This window comes from Capricornis sumatraensis, chromosome 10 (assembly GCF_032405125.1).
Source record: "Capricornis sumatraensis isolate serow.1 chromosome 10, serow.2, whole genome shotgun sequence".
Classification (NCBI taxonomy): domain Eukaryota; kingdom Metazoa; phylum Chordata; class Mammalia; order Artiodactyla; family Bovidae; genus Capricornis; species Capricornis sumatraensis.
The window spans coordinates 67,164,053-67,182,182 of record NC_091078.1 but is presented as its reverse complement, the minus strand read 5'-3'; the positions used below and the strand labels follow the sequence as shown (position 1 = coordinate 67,182,182).

Sequence of the window (18,130 nt, the reverse complement as noted above, 5' to 3'; positions counted from 1 at the left end):
GAAGACTCTGGGTCAGGTCTGTGTTATGCTTAATCTTTAATTCTGAGACGGGACTTCCTGGTGGTCCAGTGGTTAAGAGTCCAGTCTTCCGATGCAGGGGGCGTGGTTTCAATCCCTGGTCAAGGAACTGAGATCCCACATGCCATGTGGTATGGATAAAAAAGAAAAAAGAAAAAATCTAGGCTGAATACTGAGCCTGTGCCTGTGCCAAGTGCTCAGGAAAGGCTTTTTGATAATTTTAACCTCCGTTTTTTCACCCTAGATTGTCAGATTAGACCGAACCATGGAGCAGATTGTCTTCCCCGTGCCCAGTATATGTGAATTCCTAACCAAAGAGTCAAAACTACGGATATACTACACCACAGAGAGGGACGAGCAGGGCAGCAAGATCAACGACTTCTTCCTGCGGTCCGAGGACCTCTTCAATGAGATGAACTGGCAGAAGAAGCTCAGAGGTGGGTCAGCGCCTCCAGGTGCTGTGGAATTGTGTGGTTCTGCAGGTCTTGCACACTGGGGTTCGATGGTGAGTGCGTGGACCTCCTCGTAGGAGCAGAGCTGGTGGGGCTCAGGATTCTGTCCCCCTCTCAGCACCAGGACTACCCAGGCACCTTGGGAGCTAGTAAGTGGGCTCCAACCTCTGAGAGGTGCTGAAAAGGCTTCCTTCCAGCTGCCTTTGACCTGATTTCACTGGAGAGCTCCCAGAAGGACTTAAAATGCTCCTATTTTGATAGAGAAAATTAAAGGGATGGAGAACGGACAGGCCTGCTGCTCACAGGATGACACATGTGAGCAGGAGGTTGAGCCTACCTGAGAGCTCGTTGACCAGCCCACGTGCTCGGAAGACACAGGTCTTCCCCCTTTTATAGGGCAGTTCGGATTGTACACCCTAGCGTCATTTTATAGGCAGTGGAATCACTGGCCACAGAAGATGAGTCATTGCTCACCAGCGAGTCCCATTGCGGGGCCCAGCCAGGCTGGCTACATTTCCTCGTCTAAACAGGGCTGCCCTGGCCGGCTTCTCTGTGGCCAGTTTTCATTAGAGTTTTAGTGTGATCCTTCACTGCTGACAGTACGCTGGGCACCAGCTGTTGTGACCAGCTTAGAAAGGATGCTGCTTCATTCTTGTCGTTAGTCAGGAGCTAGGGTTTGTATTTGAAACCCTGGATTCCAGCTGCCCCTGTGATCACTCCAGCTCCTGCTAAGGGGCAGGGCTGTGGGAGGGGAAACGGGGCTGGAGGTCAGGTTCTGGGTGCTCTGCTCGTCCTCCCTCACCGGCCTGAGCCAGCACAGACCTGCCTCCTTTGCTGCCGCCCCTGCTCTGCTCCGCTCCACTCCCTGTCTCCCAGGAATCGGTTAGTGGCAGAAGGCGTTGTGCAAGCAGGCTGCCCGCCAGGCGCTGGTCTCACCCCACCCCTACTCCATTCTCTCTCATCTCTAAGGGACACCTCATCGACCAGCACTTTAAAGCACGGTCATATGTTTTGCTGAACCAACTCATTTGTCACCCAGCCCCACGCGAGGTGTCTAGCTCACCTTTAACAGAGCAGCATGCGTGTCCTCCATGGTGTGGACCTCATAAGGCTTCGTGGACAGGTGGCCCCACTATCAGTATGTTCTTGTAGCCATCGTGGGCTCCATCCAAGCTCCTATAGCTCAAGCATTGTGAGTCGTGTTGAACATCCTCGCAGCACTGTGCTCATACAGTCAGATAAGAAAGATACCCAAAAAAGGTTGACAGAGACCCTATGTGTATGCTTGTCTTCTCAGCTATGGCGTTCAATAGAAGGGAACTTCCTCTTATTTGTTGATTTTGCTCTTCATTGAAATAGTCCATGATTCCAATTTTAGGTGATGATCCCGAATTCATGGTTTGGTTCATCCAGACCTCCATGATAGTTATTGAAATGGTGGTTTTGGACTTCCCTGGTGGTGTGTTAGATAGGAATCTATCTGGCAATGCAGGGGACATGGGTGGATCCCTGGTCTGGGAAGATTCCACATGTGCGGAGCATCTACGCGCACGTACCACAGCTACTGAGTCCACGCTCTAGAGCCTGCAGGCCTCAATTTCCGAGCCCACGTGCCATAAGTGCTAAAACTTGAGTGCCCAGAGCCTGTGACCTGCTGCTAAAACAGCCAGATGCTGTTCAGTCGCAAGCTTCTGAAACCTGCAACAAGAGAAGCCACCACAAAGAGTAGCCCCCACTTGCCGCAAGTAGAGAAAGCCCATGTGCAGCAACGAAGACTCAGCACAACCATAAACATGTGAATTTTTAAAAATGATTTTACCCTTTCTAACTCTTCATGACCCCATGGACTGCAGCCCACCAGGCTCCTCCATCCATGGGATTTTCCAGGCAAGAGTACTGGAGTGGGGTGCCATCGCCTTCTCCAAATATGTAGGTCTACTTAGTGCAGGCAGACCCGTTAACCTGTGAGCCACAAGGAAAGCCCAATATATAGGTCTACTAAGTACTGATACTAAGACTGGTCAGATATATTCATTCTCTCTGAATTGTGTTATCCAATAGGTATAGAAAATAGGCTCTCCAGGGGGCTTAAGAATTGAAAGAAAGATTTTCACCTTTTATGATGAGGTGAGAGACCTTGTCATCCCTCTTTCTGAGATGTTGTCTTCAGCCTGGCAGAGTAGGAAGACCTCAGCTGCAAGAGATGGGATCTCTGAATTCATTCTCCTTCCATCACCCCCTGGCTTTGTGACCTGGGCAGGTGACTGAACCTCTTCTAGGCCCTCCCCTATAAAGTGGGGAATTAAGACTGCCCAACGGATTGATTGGTCAAGAAATGGCCAGCTCATCATTCCGAGATTTCTATTGCTTTGTAGCTAATACCTTCTCTTATTTGGTCTGTCTTTGTTTCAAAAGCAGTTTTTGTTTCAGTGAAGCTTAAACACAGCTATAGTTGTCAACTGAGAGATTTTAATTGGCCTCATAGCTCTGCTGGTAAGAGAAAAATTGAAAGTAATAACTGAATTAAACATGATTTGCATATTTAGGAAGAGGAGAAATGTACTCATTAGAAGTGCAATTAAAATGAAATACATTTTCCCCTCTAAGTAGCTTATTTCTCTTCTGATGTGTCTGCAGAAAAGAGTTCTCTGGCTTGTCTATGAAGCTGCTTTACCTTTTCCTGAAAGTGTCTCCGGGAATCATCTATGCCTTGGAGAATCTGTAGCTGGGGCTCAGATACACAGGGAGGTGTGTCAGACACGTGTTGCTTCATCTTTTCTTCTGCAAGTATTAAGATACTTAGTTCCTATACTCTCTTGAAACCTTCTTCCCTGCTTTACTCAAAAGACACACACAGACACACACACACACACACTCTTGTATGCAGTCACATCCTCCATCCACTGTGCCTCTCTGATATCTTCTCCTGGCCCCAGGGATGAGAAAACTCTGGGCTAAGAAAGCTAGAAGGTAGTGAAAGGAAATTGAGGCAGAGCTGCAAAGGCCAGCACTTTGTTACTTGGTGTTATGTGGTGTCTTGCCATTCAGGCATTCGGTCCTGTCTGACTCTTTGCCACCCCATGGACTGCAACGCACCAGGCTTCCCTGTCTTCCACCCTCATGGTTTTTACATTCATTGGAATAGAGTGGGAAATTCCATTGCTGTATATGCACATGGAGTCTGTGTCCTCAGCAAGCCCAGTTCCTTAGAAAGAAGACAAACTAGGATAAGAGGGTTAGCAGGAGATGCCCTGGGTGCAGTTACTTGGATCGCCTGCCCTTGTAGGATCATGGGACCCTGTCTTCTTGCACCTGAGTAGATTCCCACTTGACTTGAAGGGTCGAATATTTGTTCATATTCAGAGTGACACCACAATTAAAGTACGGTGTTAGCCTTATAAAAGTCAGACTTGTGAAAACTATATGCCAGAGTTGAGGAGCATTTATTACAGTCATGTTAAAGCATCAAACAGTGGCTATTCTTAGACTTGGTTCAGGTTGAGAGCTCCCCCTGAAGAGAATCCTGGCTTAACCCTCACTGATCTCTGCCGTTTCCTGCCTTTTTGTCTTTTCACTTCTTATTAGTCTGTTACCCATACACTGATGGGGAGAGGATGTTGTAAATTCCCGTGTTCCCATCAGTCAGCCCTTGGCCATCCTTGCCATTGTTTCTTCTGTGCTGTTCAGAGTTTTCATATTCAGATCAGGAATGGGCTTCAGTCCCAGAAAAAACACCAGCAGTTATTGTCTCCAGAGCAAGTGGTTTCTCATCTAATTTGCTTCAGCAATTATTAATAGCTTATAAAATAAACTCCGGGAAATCAGGTTGACTGATTACTGGTCGGCTCCTCTACTAAATGGTGACATGAGCCCCTTAACTCTGTCCTTGTCACTGAGTCCAAGGGTCTCTGAGCTGAGGGGATGAGATTGCCACAGCTTCCATCCTCGGCTGGGCCTCAGTTTCCCTCATTTATCAAATGAGAGATGTTAAACCAGATGCTACTTATGGCTCCAAAACTCAACAATTTGGAAACATGGCCTCTTACCAAGTGCGAGCATGTAAATGAGCAGTTATTAAATTATCCAGGGCTCTGTGTGATTGTGCCATAACTTTATTTTGGCTAGAAGTTTATGACGGCTTGGTTACTGCTATAGGCATCGTTATAGAGTCATCGGATTTGTCACTGGCTGCTGTCCTAGAGTGAAACGGTGACTTTATTGGGAAAAAGAAATAACACGCTAGACATCCATTTTCACCTACTCCACGCTTCCCTTTAGAGGAGATTTATGTTGAATGAGCCAATCTTCTGGAAACTTTGCCTCTGGCATGGAGATGGAAATTATTCCCCCCATATCTATTCTTAAGCATCATCCTAAGTGTAAGGCGCCACCGAAGAATTCAGAGGAAAAGGAAGCACCCGTACACACAGTGTGGCCACCAGCTTGTCTGCAGCTGAGATGCAGCCAAGTGTGGTGTTAGCTGTCAGTAACAATGGGATAAGATAGCAGCACCACTTGAGACCTGATGCTTTCAAACTGTGGTGCTAGAGAAGACTCTAGAGTCCCCTTGGATGGCAAGGAGATCAACCCAGTCAATCCTAAAGGAAATTAACCCTGAATATTCATTGGAAGGACTGATGCTGAAGCTCCGATACTTTGGCCACCTGATGCAGAGAGTCAGCTCCCTGGAAAAGAGCCTGATGCTGGAAAAGATTGAGGGCAAGAGGAGAAGGGGACAACAGAGGATGAGATGGTTGGATGACATCACTGACTCAGTGAGTTTGGGCAAACTTTGGGAAATAGTGAGCCACACGGAGGCCTGGCATGCTGCCATCCATGGGGTCGCAAGGAGTTGGACATGACTGAGCAACTGAACAATAACTGCCTCAAGGGTCTCCTGCCCCTTGGGAGGGCTTTGGGGCCCCACCCTTTCTCTACTGCAGCCTTTAGAAATGGAGCTTGGCTGCTGACCATCCAGGGAGAGCTCCCATTTCTGGTTCTTCTTCAGGAAGATGGCGGATGACTTGGTGATGGGAAAGGGGCTGTTGTCTTGCTTTCAGGTATCAGTGAGTTGGTGAAGAATTTCAAGCAGGGAAGGAGTGTAGAAGTGGTAACACTCCTAGCCTGGGGCCCAGCTGGGCTGACTCTGAATGCTGTGTCCCCCCCACCAGTTTTCAAAGGCTCATTGAATTCTCCAGTCTCCTTGGGCATCTCCTCCAGTCCCAGGGCCCCAGGGGGAACTGAGGACTTGGCACATGAACCCTGGATAACCCCCCAGATTCCATAACTGTGGTGCTGATGGGGGCATGTGGGGTTTTTAGATGCTCCAGCTTTTCCCCTTTCTTCTCTTCCTCATCCCCCAATTCATCTTCTGTTCCAGTAAGGACTCCCAACAGAAACAAACCCATCTGATGTCGTTCTGAGCTTATGAGTCAGCTTGAAAACAAGTGACCATTTTTAATGTTTGGTGAAAACTGGGAACAAAAGTGGGCTTGTAGGGGCAGAGCGGGAGGAGGGGCCTGTGGAATTCCTAGCGTTCTGGCTCACAGTCTCGAACCTCATGGGGTTCCGTCTTTGTTTTCACAGCCCAGCCCGTCCTGTACTGGTGCGCCCGCAACATGTCTTTCTGGAGTAGCATTTCATTCAACCTGGCCGTCCTGATGAACCTGCTTGTGGCGTTTTTCTACCCATTTAAAGGAGTCCGAGGAGGTACTGCCCATGTCTTTAATTTCAAGGAAACTTCTAGAAACAGCAGGATGGCTATGACTTGCGTCTTAAATGGGATCCCTGGTAGTACTGGTGCAATTGATGGAATCCTAGTTCCCCATTTTCAGACACGATGAGAGAGTAGCTTTTACCACGGGTTTATTTTTTGCTTGTTTTTTGTGTTTTAACTTTTGCAATGTTGTGTTGGTTTCTGCCACAAGCAACGTGAATCAGCCGTAAGTAGACATACATCCTCTCCCTCTGGCACCTTCCTTCCTTCTGCATTGTCATGCCTTCAGGTCGTCCCAGAGAACCAGACTCGGCTCTGTGTGCTACCCAGCAACCCCTCAGCAGCTATCCATCTTACACTTGATAATGTGTATAGGTTGGTGCTGCTTTCTCCATTCATCCCACTGACTCCTTCCGCCACTGTGGCCACGATGCCCTTCTCTACATCTTCAGCTCCATTCCTTTCCTGCAACTAGGTTCATCAATAATACTGGTTTTCTAGATTCCCTACATATGCATTAGTACACTGTATCTGTTTTTCTCTGACTTACTTCACTTTGTATAACAGGCTCTGGGTTCATCCACCTCACTAGAACTGACTCAGATTCGTTCTTTTGTATGGCTAAGGAATATTCCATTGTGTATATATACCACAACATCTTTATCCATTCATCTGTCGATGAACATCTAGGTTGATTATATGTCCTGGCTATTGTAAATAGTGCTGCTGTGAACATTGGGGTACATGTGTCTTTTTCAGTTATGGCTTTCTCAGGGCATATGCCCAGTAGGGGTTGCTGGGTCATATGGTAGAGGTATTTCTAGTCTTCTTAAGAAATCTCCATGCTGTTCTCCATAAGGGCTGTGTCAGTTTACATTGCCACCAGCAGTGTAGGAGGGTTCCCTTTTCTCCACATCCTCTACAGTTCTTACTGTTTGTAGATTTTTTGGTGATGGCTGTTCTGACTGGTGTGAGGTAATACACTGTGAGTTTATTTTTCAGTTTAATTTGAAATCATATAAACTGTTTATCCATATTTATTTCTCAGAAAAGAAAGAGGAGCAGCAATATATTAAAACAGTAAGAGATCATCTTAACCTCCTTGTTTTGTATGTCAGGAAACTATGTATCAGGGAAGCTGAGAGATTTAGCCAAAGACACACAGCCCCTTAGCAGCTGAGCTAATCCTAGAATGAATATAGATAACTTTGATGCTCAGTCCAGTAGATTTTTTTCCTATGCCGTACTTGTGGCATTGATTTCAGACTATAGAATTTGTAAAAAATAATCTCTGGAATTTAATTGTTTTCTTTTTTTTCTGGCAAGAGGTAATGGGAGGCAGGGCATGAATGACTTTAGACCAGACAGCCTTGCCTTTTTAGTCAATTAAGAGCTGCGTGTTGTTATTCACATAATGAGATATGCTGTCCATGGTCTTCAGAGATTTCCTTCCCCCATCTCCTTCTGGTCATCTGTGTGCACATTCTACACATTTTACTGAGGAAAGGCAAACCACTCAGAAATAGCATTTTTCTGTTTGGGGCTCCTCAGTTTGCTTCACAGCCTTCTGGAGACATTTACAACTGGGAGTTGTAAACGGGGAGTTCTGGGGGCTCCCCTTTTTTTAAACTTTCATGACCCCCTTTTCTGACACCTGCAACAGCCTCCTGGGAGGCTGACTTTTCAGCTCAATTTTTCATCAGAGCTTTTTGGCAGATAACCTCCACGATGTATTTCGCAACCTGGCAGTAGCTACCTTCTGTAAAACAATGGGATGAAGAGCCCAAAAAGTAAGAGAATAAAAACAAACAAACAAACAAAAAAAAAAACAGCACAGAGGTAAATCCAGAGCAGGCTCTGCTCTGGAGTTTAAAAATGCAGATGTGTGCATGACTGAAGTAAATTTAAGGTCCAATTTAAAAGTAACCGTGTGTTCTGTGGTATGTCCAACTTACTCATTTGAGGCATTACCTTTTCAGTTGAGCCTGAAGCCATGTGGAAGGCTTCACTGGAGTGATGTTTTCCCTGCAAGGCAGTACTTAAACACAAGCCCAAGGGGTATTTTCCTTTAAAATGGATTATGTCAGGATTCATGGTGTCCCTGTTGGAAAAGTTGGGCAGGTCCACAGCGCTGCGGGGTGTTCTCCTGTGGGGTGTCTGCCTGTGCTGGGCTGCCAGTTAGCAGAGGTGAGAGTGTGAAGTGTTCAACCAAGAGCTCAGGTGGAGGGGATGGAGCCCTCTTCTCACCTCCAGGGGCTATCACATCACAGCAGATTCTTCAACTAGTACCTTGGGTGTGTCTTCATTTCCCCCCTCCACTTTTTTAAAAACTATTTAAAACTGATTGTTATTCTGTACCTTGGCCATTTTTATCACTGGTCACTTATGGCAGTTTTGAGGCCGCTGTCTGGGGACAGTTCATTGATAGCTCCCTCGTCTTCTGTGATAAGCCTCATTCAGTGCAACAGCTAGACCTACAGAGTCTGGACTTGGTGTCCAGGCCTGGCCCAAACACTCACCTGCCACATGACTCTGGGCAAACCACTTCAGTTCATCCTCCTTATCCTCCCTATTAAGCAGTGCTTAGGTTGAGCCAGTAGTTGTGACACCAAGGTATGGATTTGGAAATCCCCGTAGTGGTCAGGAGGAAATAACTGCTGACCCAGTCAGGATCTCTGGAGCATCCTGTTTCTTGCCCGTGCAAGTTCAAGACCTACTGGATGATTATTAAAGGTCCTTCTGGCTTTACAGTGTAGCACTCAAGGTGGCATTGACCCTGGATCTGTAGAAATCTAGGCTTCCTGTTTTGGCAGTGTGGGCTTTAGAACTTTGTGCCAATGCACTCAACAGAAAATATAATTAGATGTCCTTTGAGAGAAGGAGATTGATCTGACGTCAGGAAGTCCTTTCCATTATACAGTGACAGAAATCCCCCTCAAACACATCAACTCACTCAGAGGAATTTTTTTTCCTTTTAAACATATTCTGGGGACATCTATACTCAGTGTTGACCATCTTCAGGAAGAAGGTTGTTTCAGCCCTATCTAGAAACAAAATCTGATTGGTTACCTGAAAGTATTTTTTTAAGAGAAATATTTGTTCTTGTTGAATCCTGAAACTAGGGTTTCCAAAATGCCCCTCCTGCAGGAGTTTACTGACCTTTATGCCAGTGTGGCTCTCTGACTTGAAAGGCTTGTGGCTGCCGAGGACACTGTGGCCTTAAAAGCTCCTTTTCAAAAGTTTTTTTCCCCCTTTGGTTGAGAACTGAGAGTCACACAGTCTTTAAAAAGCATGAAAATTTGGCAGCTTCAGAATTCTTACTGAATTTGTAAGCATGCCATGGTGATTAAAGCCCATAAAGTACTACTTTTTAAACTTTCTTACTGTTGACATTTTCAAATCTGTACACAAATGGGAAGAAGAGTATAATAAACTGCCACATACCCATCAGCCCATCTTTAACAACATTTTGCCTGTTTTGTTTCATTTATACTCGTACTGTATTTTCTGCAAGATTTTAAAGAAGTCTAGACATCTTGTTTCACTGTGCATCTCTTAACTTCAGAGAATATTTTTAAATGTGTATAATCACCATAGCATTCTCATATCTAAAAAGAACTAACAATAAATCATGTAATGCTGCTGCTGCTGCTGCTAAGTCGCTTCAGTCGTGTCCGACTCTGTGTGACCCCATAGACAGCAGCCCACCAGGCTCCCCCGTCCCTGGGATTCTCCAGGCAAGAACGCTGGAGTGGGTTGCCATTTCCTTCTCCAATGCATGCCTATCCCTATTCGTGTTTCTCCAACTGTCTCAAAGAAATCTTTCTATAATTGTTTCTTTGGAATCTAACATTAATTTTTTTCTAATGATTTTTAAATTGGAGTATAACTGCTTTACAATGTTGTGTTAATTTCTGCTGTACAACATCGTGAATCAGCCATATGTAAATAAATCCCCTTCCTCTTGAGCCTTCCTCCTACTTCCCCAATTCCATTACCCATGCCTAGGTCATCACAGAGCACCAAACTCCCTGTATTATACAGCAGCTTCCCACTAGCTATTTATTTTACATGTCTAGCATTAATTTTTAACTCTGCATTTTTAGTGGGAAGACAGCAGATTTTTTATATTGTCTCTTTCAGGATTTGGGTACATGTGTTGTACTGGTCACATTTATTATACTGAGATGTTAAGAGGCAGTTTAAGATGATGATTATGCTTAAGAAAATGAAAAGTAAGCCACAAGCTGGGCAAAAACACTTTAAAAACATGTCAGACAAAAGGCTTATATCTAGCCTATAGGAAAAACTCTTATAACCCAATAATAAAAAGACTACCCATTTAAAATAATGGGTAAAAGATTTGATCAGATATTTCACACACAAAAAAGGATATATGAATAGTCAATAAGAACATAAAAAGATATTCAACATCAGTAGTTATTAGAAAAGTGCAAATGAAAACCACCTAGATATGTTATGAGAAACCTATTAGAATGGCTAAAATTAGAATGACCGACAATACCAAGCATTGGTGATGATCTGGAACAGTGCAGCTCCCACTCTTGGTGATGAGAAGGGGAAATGGTAGCATCAGTTTGGAAAATAGTATGGTTAGGTCTTCTGAAGTTAAATGTATCCTTAGGGTTCTCAGATCTATTTCCATGTTTTTGTCCAAGAGAAATGAAAACACATCCCCACCCCAGAACTTGTACTTGAAGTTTCCCAGTAGCATCTTTCGTCATAATCTGGAAACAACCCCAGTATCCATTAATTGTTCAGTGGATAAATAAATGATGACACAGCCATGTTATGGACCACTACTCAGCAATAGAAAGAAGAAGCTATTAATATACACAATAACATGAATGAACCTTAAAAATTTTGCTAAGTGAAAGAATTTTTAAAAACTGCCTACTAATATTATTTTTCCAGTTTTTATGCAATTCTGGAAAATGCAAAGCTACAGTGGTAGAAAGCAAATCAGGAGTTGCCTAGGAGTGGAGATGGGGCAAGGCGTCAGCTGCCAAGGGCGCAAGGAAACCTCTTAGTGTGTGATACGATGTTTATGTCTCAATTGTGTTAGCAGTTACATGTGGTTAGATGACTGTATAAACTGCCCATAGTCATGCACTTAAAATGGATGGATTTTTTTTTTTTTTTAATGATGGTTAGGAACCATCAACTCTGGTAGCGTGTATATTCGTGGTAGATTCTGTTTCACCTTAGGTGAGATACATAACCCAAAACTCCATTTTCTCTGTGGTAAATTGGAGGTGATCATAGTACCCTCTGGAGAAGACACTAGTGACCCACTCTGGTAATTTTGCCTGGAAAATCCCATGGATGGAGGAGCCTGGTAGGCTGCAGTCCATGGGGTCGCTAAGAGTCGGACACGACTGAGTGACTTGACTTTCACTTTTCACTTTAATGCATTGGAGAAGGAAATGGCAACCCACTCCAGCGTTCTTGCCTGGAGAACCCCCGGGACAGAGGAGCCTGGTGGGCTGCCGTCTATGGGGTCACACACAGTCGGACATGACTGAAGCAACTTAGCAACAGCAGCATAGTACCCTCATAGAGTGCCAAGAGGAGAAAATAAATGATCATCCAAATGAAGGGCTTGATACCATATCTAACAATTGTTAAATGCACCGGAAGGGACACACCTGACCCTAGGACCCACTTCTTCCTGCATTTCTGGAAATCTTCTGCCTTTCAGTGCCCATCCCTGATCAGATTCTCCTTCCGGAAGATATCAAAAGGGAAGAGGCAGGTGGCTGGGGTCTGGGGACAGTTCTGAGAGAGAAGGTGAGTCTTGGCAGGTGTGGACAAAAGGAACTAAGGCAAACCACAGGCTGGTGGGAGAGCCTGGGACCTGCAAGGATGTTGCTTTCCCAGGCGGTGCTGCCATCCAGGCAGCTCTGGAGAAGTGAAACTCCTTTATATAAGCAGCCTTAATCATGTAGTGCTGCTTGTTTACATCTGAAGGAAACTCAAAATGTGACAGCATTTGAAATAGGGGTGTTTTTTTTTTAATGAGTGTTTTACAGAACCTTATTTTTAGCCCTGTTGGCTCATGTTATATAACTGAGCCGTCTCGTGGGACACTCTAAATAGAACTTGCAATAGCAAGAGATGACAGAAACTGGTATAAGCTCTTTGACTACAAGGATAATCTAATTGTAGGATGATGCTAATGATACGGAAGTTGCTTTCCTCCTTCCCTTGAAGAAATCTGATGCGGGCAGGGGACCTGCGATTTTCCTTTGCATACTTTTAATAGAAATTAGAAGTCTGTTCTCCCAGTTCGCCTCCCTGAAGAGTGAAGTGTGACACATGGATGAGTTTTGCTTATGGAACAGACCCATCTGATGGATGCCTGCTGGGTACTCAGTGCTTCCCTTCAGGAGATTGGAGTCCAGTGCGGATGGGGCTTGGAAGAGGGGGCACTGACTGCTAGAAAACAGTATCCCACAGGGCTGAGCAGGGATACCGAGGGTCAGAGACAGAAGAAGCACCTAGCCTATTTTGTGAGGAGAAAGGGGATGGGGGAGGCTTCCTGTCAGAGGTGCACGCGTACGTGCGTGCTAAGTCACTTCAGTCATGTCCAACTCTTCGCTACCCCATGGACTGTAGCCTGCCAGGCTCCTCTGTCTGTGGAGATTCTACAGGCAAGAATACTGGAAAGGGTTGCCATGTCCTTCTCCAGGGGATCTTCCCAACACAGGGATCGAACCCACGTCTCTTTATGTCCCCTGCATTGGCAGGTGGGTTCTTTACCTCTTGTGCCACCTGGGAAGCCCCCTGGAAGAGGTGACATCTAAACTAAGACCTCAGGTGAATAGGAAAGGGAGAGAATTTCCCAGGTAGAAGGAAGACATCGAAGGCTTAGAGGTAAGACAACATGCATGTGACTGGTCATGTCGGGGGCAGAAAACTGGAGGTCAGGGTTGGGCCAAGGCAGACCAGAGAGGTGCTTGAAGAAATTGTCACTGAACCCGCTCAGGTGTGTCCCCTCTGTGAGGGGAAAGCCCTGATCTCTGAGAGCCCTGCCTCCTGGTTGCAGGGACCCTGGAACCGCACTGGTCGGGGCTGCTGTGGACGGCCATGCTCATCTCTCTGGCCATCGTCATCGCCCTCCCCAAGCCCCATGGCATCCGGGCCTTAATCGCTTCCACGATTCTCCGGTTGATCTTTTCCGTCGGGCTACAACCCACACTGTTTCTTCTGGGAGCTTTCAACGTAAGTATGAATCCCTCCACTGCCTTTTTTTGTTTGTTTATTTCCATCTGAGTAGGAATGCCTTCCATTCTCCCTGGAATTTTGGCCTGTGCCTTCAGTGCAGAAAAATATATCCTTTGGGTGAGCTGTTAAAATAGCAGAGGAGAGCTGCAGGTGGGCATCTCCCTCTTCACTTTTCACAGGACAGTGGACCCCTTCATGTGCTCTCTGGACACTGGCAGTCTCATTGTCAGGGAATATTTCTCTCAGAATTAAGCAAAGGGAGAGAGATGTTGAGATTTGGGTTCATCATGCCCATCAGGTCATAGGTGTGCTAGGACAAGAGATTTTAGTCAGGAAGTCCAATGACTGCATGTGAACACAGCCCTCATTTCTGGTGAGGACCGCAGAGAACAGAGTAGAGAGGCAAGAGGGACTGTTCAGAGAGGGAGCAGGTAGAGAGGTCAGAAGAGAAGCCAGGCGTCAGAAGATGGGTTACTGCAAAGTCAGTAGTGACGTTTGGAAGTACCGTTTCAATGTGTCCAAAGCTTCCAGTGTGCAAGGGTGGACGTCGACTCCCTCTGTGGAATCCTTAGGAAATGGACATGACTGATACCAAGCCGTAAATTGGAGAGGTTTCCTGCCAAAAAGAAGGAACAAGTTGGAATCTGTGGGCATCTAAAACCACCTTCCAGAGGTTTCTGCCCTGAGCATATAAGGAAGCTGAAGTCACTGCATAAAAATGGAAGTGATATTGCAAAATAGGTTAATGCTGTAATTTAGGGCAATGATAAATGTCCCTAAATGGGTGTTCAGATGGCAGAGGCAGTAAGGGTGTGAGAGGACAAGAGACCACTTCAAGCTGACACGCTTAAGGAGAGAAAGTTTTGTCTCAAAGAATGGAAGCCATCAGGCCAGGAGGCAGGAACTGGGAGAAGCATTCTCTCAACTGGTGGAAGCAGCGAGGCAAGCTCAGACCTTCTTAAGGGACAGCCAACAGTTAAGTTTCGCCTCTTCAGTGGTTCATGTACTGAAATATAGGGCCTGATTCTGGACAAGGAACCTGGGCCCCAAACTTTAGGAAAACCCACTGGGGCTCCGTCCTCCAGGTGGGCCTGTCCCAATTTGATAAATCTTGGGTGAAAAGGGACTTCCTTAGTCAAATTAATGTGGGAAATTGTGGGTCAAGGAAAATGCAAGGTGTTTTACTGAAAGATTTCTGAGACTTTAACCTACTGATAACACATGAGGGCTTCCCTCATATCTCAGTTGGTAAAGAATCCGCCTGCAATGCTAGAGACCCCAGTTCAATTCCTGGGTCAGGAAGATCCCCTGGAAAAGGGATAGGCTACCCACTCCAGTATTCCTGGGCTTCCCTTGTGGCTTGGCTGGTAAAGAATCCACCTGCAATGTGGGAGACCTGGGTTCGATCCCTGGGTTGGGAAGATCTGGAGAAGGGAAAGGCTACCCACTCCAGTATTCTGGCCTGGAGAATTCCATGGGCTGTATAGTCCATGGGGTTGCAAAGAGTCAGACACGACTGAGCAACTTTCACTTTAACGCATGATGAATCTCTAAGAAGGGAACACTGGGTCTTCATATTTCCCAAACTTATTTGCCCACATGTTTTGTAAAGTGTAACTTGAAATTAGTGTTATATGGAATATAGGTTGGGAAATTCTATTCCCAATACTGGTAAGTGACTCAGGGCTTTTTGGTTTTGTTCTAGAGATTTTTTTCTGTGGACCATCTGCAAAGTTTACCACAACACAGTTTCTGTTTTATATTTTGGTCTTTTGGCCAAGAGACATGTAGGATCTTAGCTCCCTGGCCAGGGTTCACACCCGCACCCCCTGCGTTGGAAGGTGAAGTCCTGACCACTGGACCACCAGGAAGGTCCCTGACTCAGGGGTTTTGAGCAGAGAATTGGTAGAAGTAAAGTATCGTTGAGAAAACTCCCTCAGTAGAGGCATGAATGTATATATATATGGATTTGAGTGGGGGGTAGGTGAACTGGAGGCAGGGGGACCCCTTACGGAGTCATGTCCCCCTTACATGAGACAAGCCTGCCTCTTGGTCATAGTGGAGAATGAAGACACAGATGTCAGAGCTTTGGAGGAAATGGTGACACATGGTGGGCATAGGGTCTGAGCCTTATGCCTGAAAACAGTGCGTGGCTTGGTCCTTTTCTCTAGGCAGCGAAGGTATTCCTATCTTTACTGGGTGGTGAAGCAGGCAAGAATAATTCCAAATTTTCAGTCACGGAAGACTGGGAGAGGAATAATGCAGCCAGCTACACTGAAGTCAGGCAAGACCTGGTTTTCAGGGTGCAGATAGACCTGAGTTATTGAGTTACTTGACTTGAGGTGACGAGACTAGCTATTCGTGTTAGGCCTGGCGTTTAGAAATGCATGAACAGAGTAAAAGAGACACGTGAGCACTGAAGGAGGCAATGCAGGCTTCACCTGCAGTGAGTGGAAGTATTTTAAGAAAGAAATACAGAAGACACAAATAGAAGGAAAAAGCACTATCTCAGAGGTTGTCTTCTATGAGTTAATTCTTTTGTTTCTCTGGTCTTATGTCATTCCAGAGTTTTCTCTTCTGTAACATCAATCAGTTGGGGAAAAGACCCTATGTGGATAATTGGTGGCCATTCATAATAACATTAGCCGGGGGAGGGAGGGAGAGATGGGAAAACTAAAACAATAAACAGTTATTTAGAGAGGATTAATAAAAAAGAATACTTACATGGAGCAATGGGAGAAGGAAAGTAGCCGTGAGAAAACTAGGGCAGAAGTTAAAGAGGAGAGCAGATTCAGGTAAAGCAGATTGCTCCGTTGTTAAGATTGTAGGGCATGACACATTGGAGGTCCAGGAATGCCAACCAGAGCATGGCCTTTTTTCCCTCTCTTAGAAACCTCAGCACAGTTCATTCAGAATCGATGATGTTTTCTCACCCTAAAAAAGATCTGACACTGGCAAAGTTTAAAATATTAAGGAAAAAAAGACCTGGTGGATTGAAAGTGGAGCCTGTCTGAGAAAACCTAACCTTCTCCGTGGGTGTTGGCTTCCTCCCTTATCTGATTGCTGAGAAGCTCACTTGCACTGACCCACCAGATTAACTGGCAGCATTCCCCCAGCACCTGTGGCCAAGCTAGCTCGGGTGGCAGGACATGGTTTTACAAAGTGCAGCCAAAGCTCAGTCTCTCTGGCTTTCTCCTGAGTTAGGTTTTTCTAGCAACATGTTGCTAAAGGCAGACTTGCAAGCTTGGGATTTCTATCAAAGGTAGGACTATCTTATACAGTAAGTCAGCCTTCAGTTTCAGGGGTCAGAAAACCTACTCCATGCTAATAAGCAAAGAAGAAAATGTGACTGAGAATCAGGAGGCTGGCTTCAGGTGTAGCTGAATCCAGGAGCCCAGACGATAGCCTAAGGGCTCATTTCCTCTTGTTTGCTTCTGCACTGCGGGTACCCTCAGGCTCTGTGATAATGCAGGATGGATGCCAGCAGCCTCAGAGCTCACTTTCTCTCAGGTTCAAGGTCAAGGATAAAGAATAAAATTGTCTTAGCTGCAGTCCCAGCAGAGATCTCAGGGGGTGTCATTGATTCCATTTGGTCACATGCCTATCTCTGAACGAATCATTGTTGCCAGGGGAATACAGTATTCTGATTGGCCAGGATGGAGCCCCACCCAGACCTCAAGGACCAATATAAAGGAAGGGATGGAGCCCCAGAGATAAAATAGAAGTTATTTCCGGAAAGAGGGGCAAGGGACTAGAACTCATCTTGAAGTCCCTTTCTTCCCCTACCACCCCAAGAAAATTATTTTTCCGTGTAGAATTAGGAGCAGTGGAAAACAAGAGCTGGCTGCTTCTCATTAGATTGCAAAACTCTAATGCCTAGAATGTAACAGAAATTCAGAAAACACTTTTAATCATGCTCATCACAGGGTTAGTGGATTGAGGTGACTTCTGTGTTTGACTAACTCATGTAAGAATGTTAGAAATGATTCATATCTCATCTTGAAAATCATAATTTCAGTATGTGCGAATTTTGTTTCTGTCATATACAAATGCCACTTGATTAGCGTTGTGCATGAAGTTATTTGACTGTCACATTAACTTGTAATAATGCCTGAAAAGCAAAGTAATGAAATGACTGAGATCCACAGAACAGTTCTTGGTGCGTCTGGTGGGCACTTGGTGAAAAAGGAAGCTTCTGTTTGGGGCAGAGGCGCCGAAAGACACTTGAGGGCAAGTTGCCCTCAGTTCTCACCAAGAGTCTCAAGTTTGGCTTGGTCCGTGCTTCTCTCACTGTGGCTGTCATTGTTCTCAGGTCTGCAACAAAATCATTTTTCTGATGAGCTTTGTGGGCAACTGTGGGACGTTCACCAGAGGCTACCGGGCCATGGTTCTGGATGTTGAGTTCCTTTATCATCTGCTATACCTGCTGATCTGCGCCATGGGGCTCTTCGTCCATGAGTTCTTCTACAGTTTGCTGGTGAGTTGCTGGTGTTGAAAGATTTTACATGCTGGAAACTAGGAGAGCATGCTCTGTCCTTCCTTCTCATCACAGATCGCTCCTTTTCACGGTGACCAGTGTGCTTGGTCTAAAGAGGCAGTAGGCCCCTGGATGCAGTGTTTGGGGCATCAGGAAAGGAAAGCTACTCCCGAGAGAAGGTCTGACTAGAAGGAGCCCTGGGGGTGTGTGATCACACTG

The 18,130-nt window shown here is 45.6% G+C and overlaps 1 protein-coding gene across 4 annotated transcripts in view; it reads left to right on the top strand.

The window, feature by feature from the left end:
• Nucleotides 1-18,130, top strand: part of ITPR1 (inositol 1,4,5-trisphosphate receptor type 1) — a 321,362-nt gene that overhangs the window by 260,547 nt on the left and 42,685 nt on the right. For all 4 annotated transcript variants that reach the window (XM_068981702.1, XM_068981699.1, XM_068981700.1 and 1 more), the window contains 4 exons: nucleotides 263-455; nucleotides 6,057-6,179; nucleotides 13,256-13,431; nucleotides 17,747-17,911. In XM_068981702.1, the coding sequence (XP_068837803.1) occupies nucleotides 263-455; nucleotides 6,057-6,179; nucleotides 13,256-13,431; nucleotides 17,747-17,911 (657 nt within the window). The remainder of the gene's footprint in view (nucleotides 1-262; nucleotides 456-6,056; nucleotides 6,180-13,255; nucleotides 13,432-17,746; nucleotides 17,912-18,130) is intronic.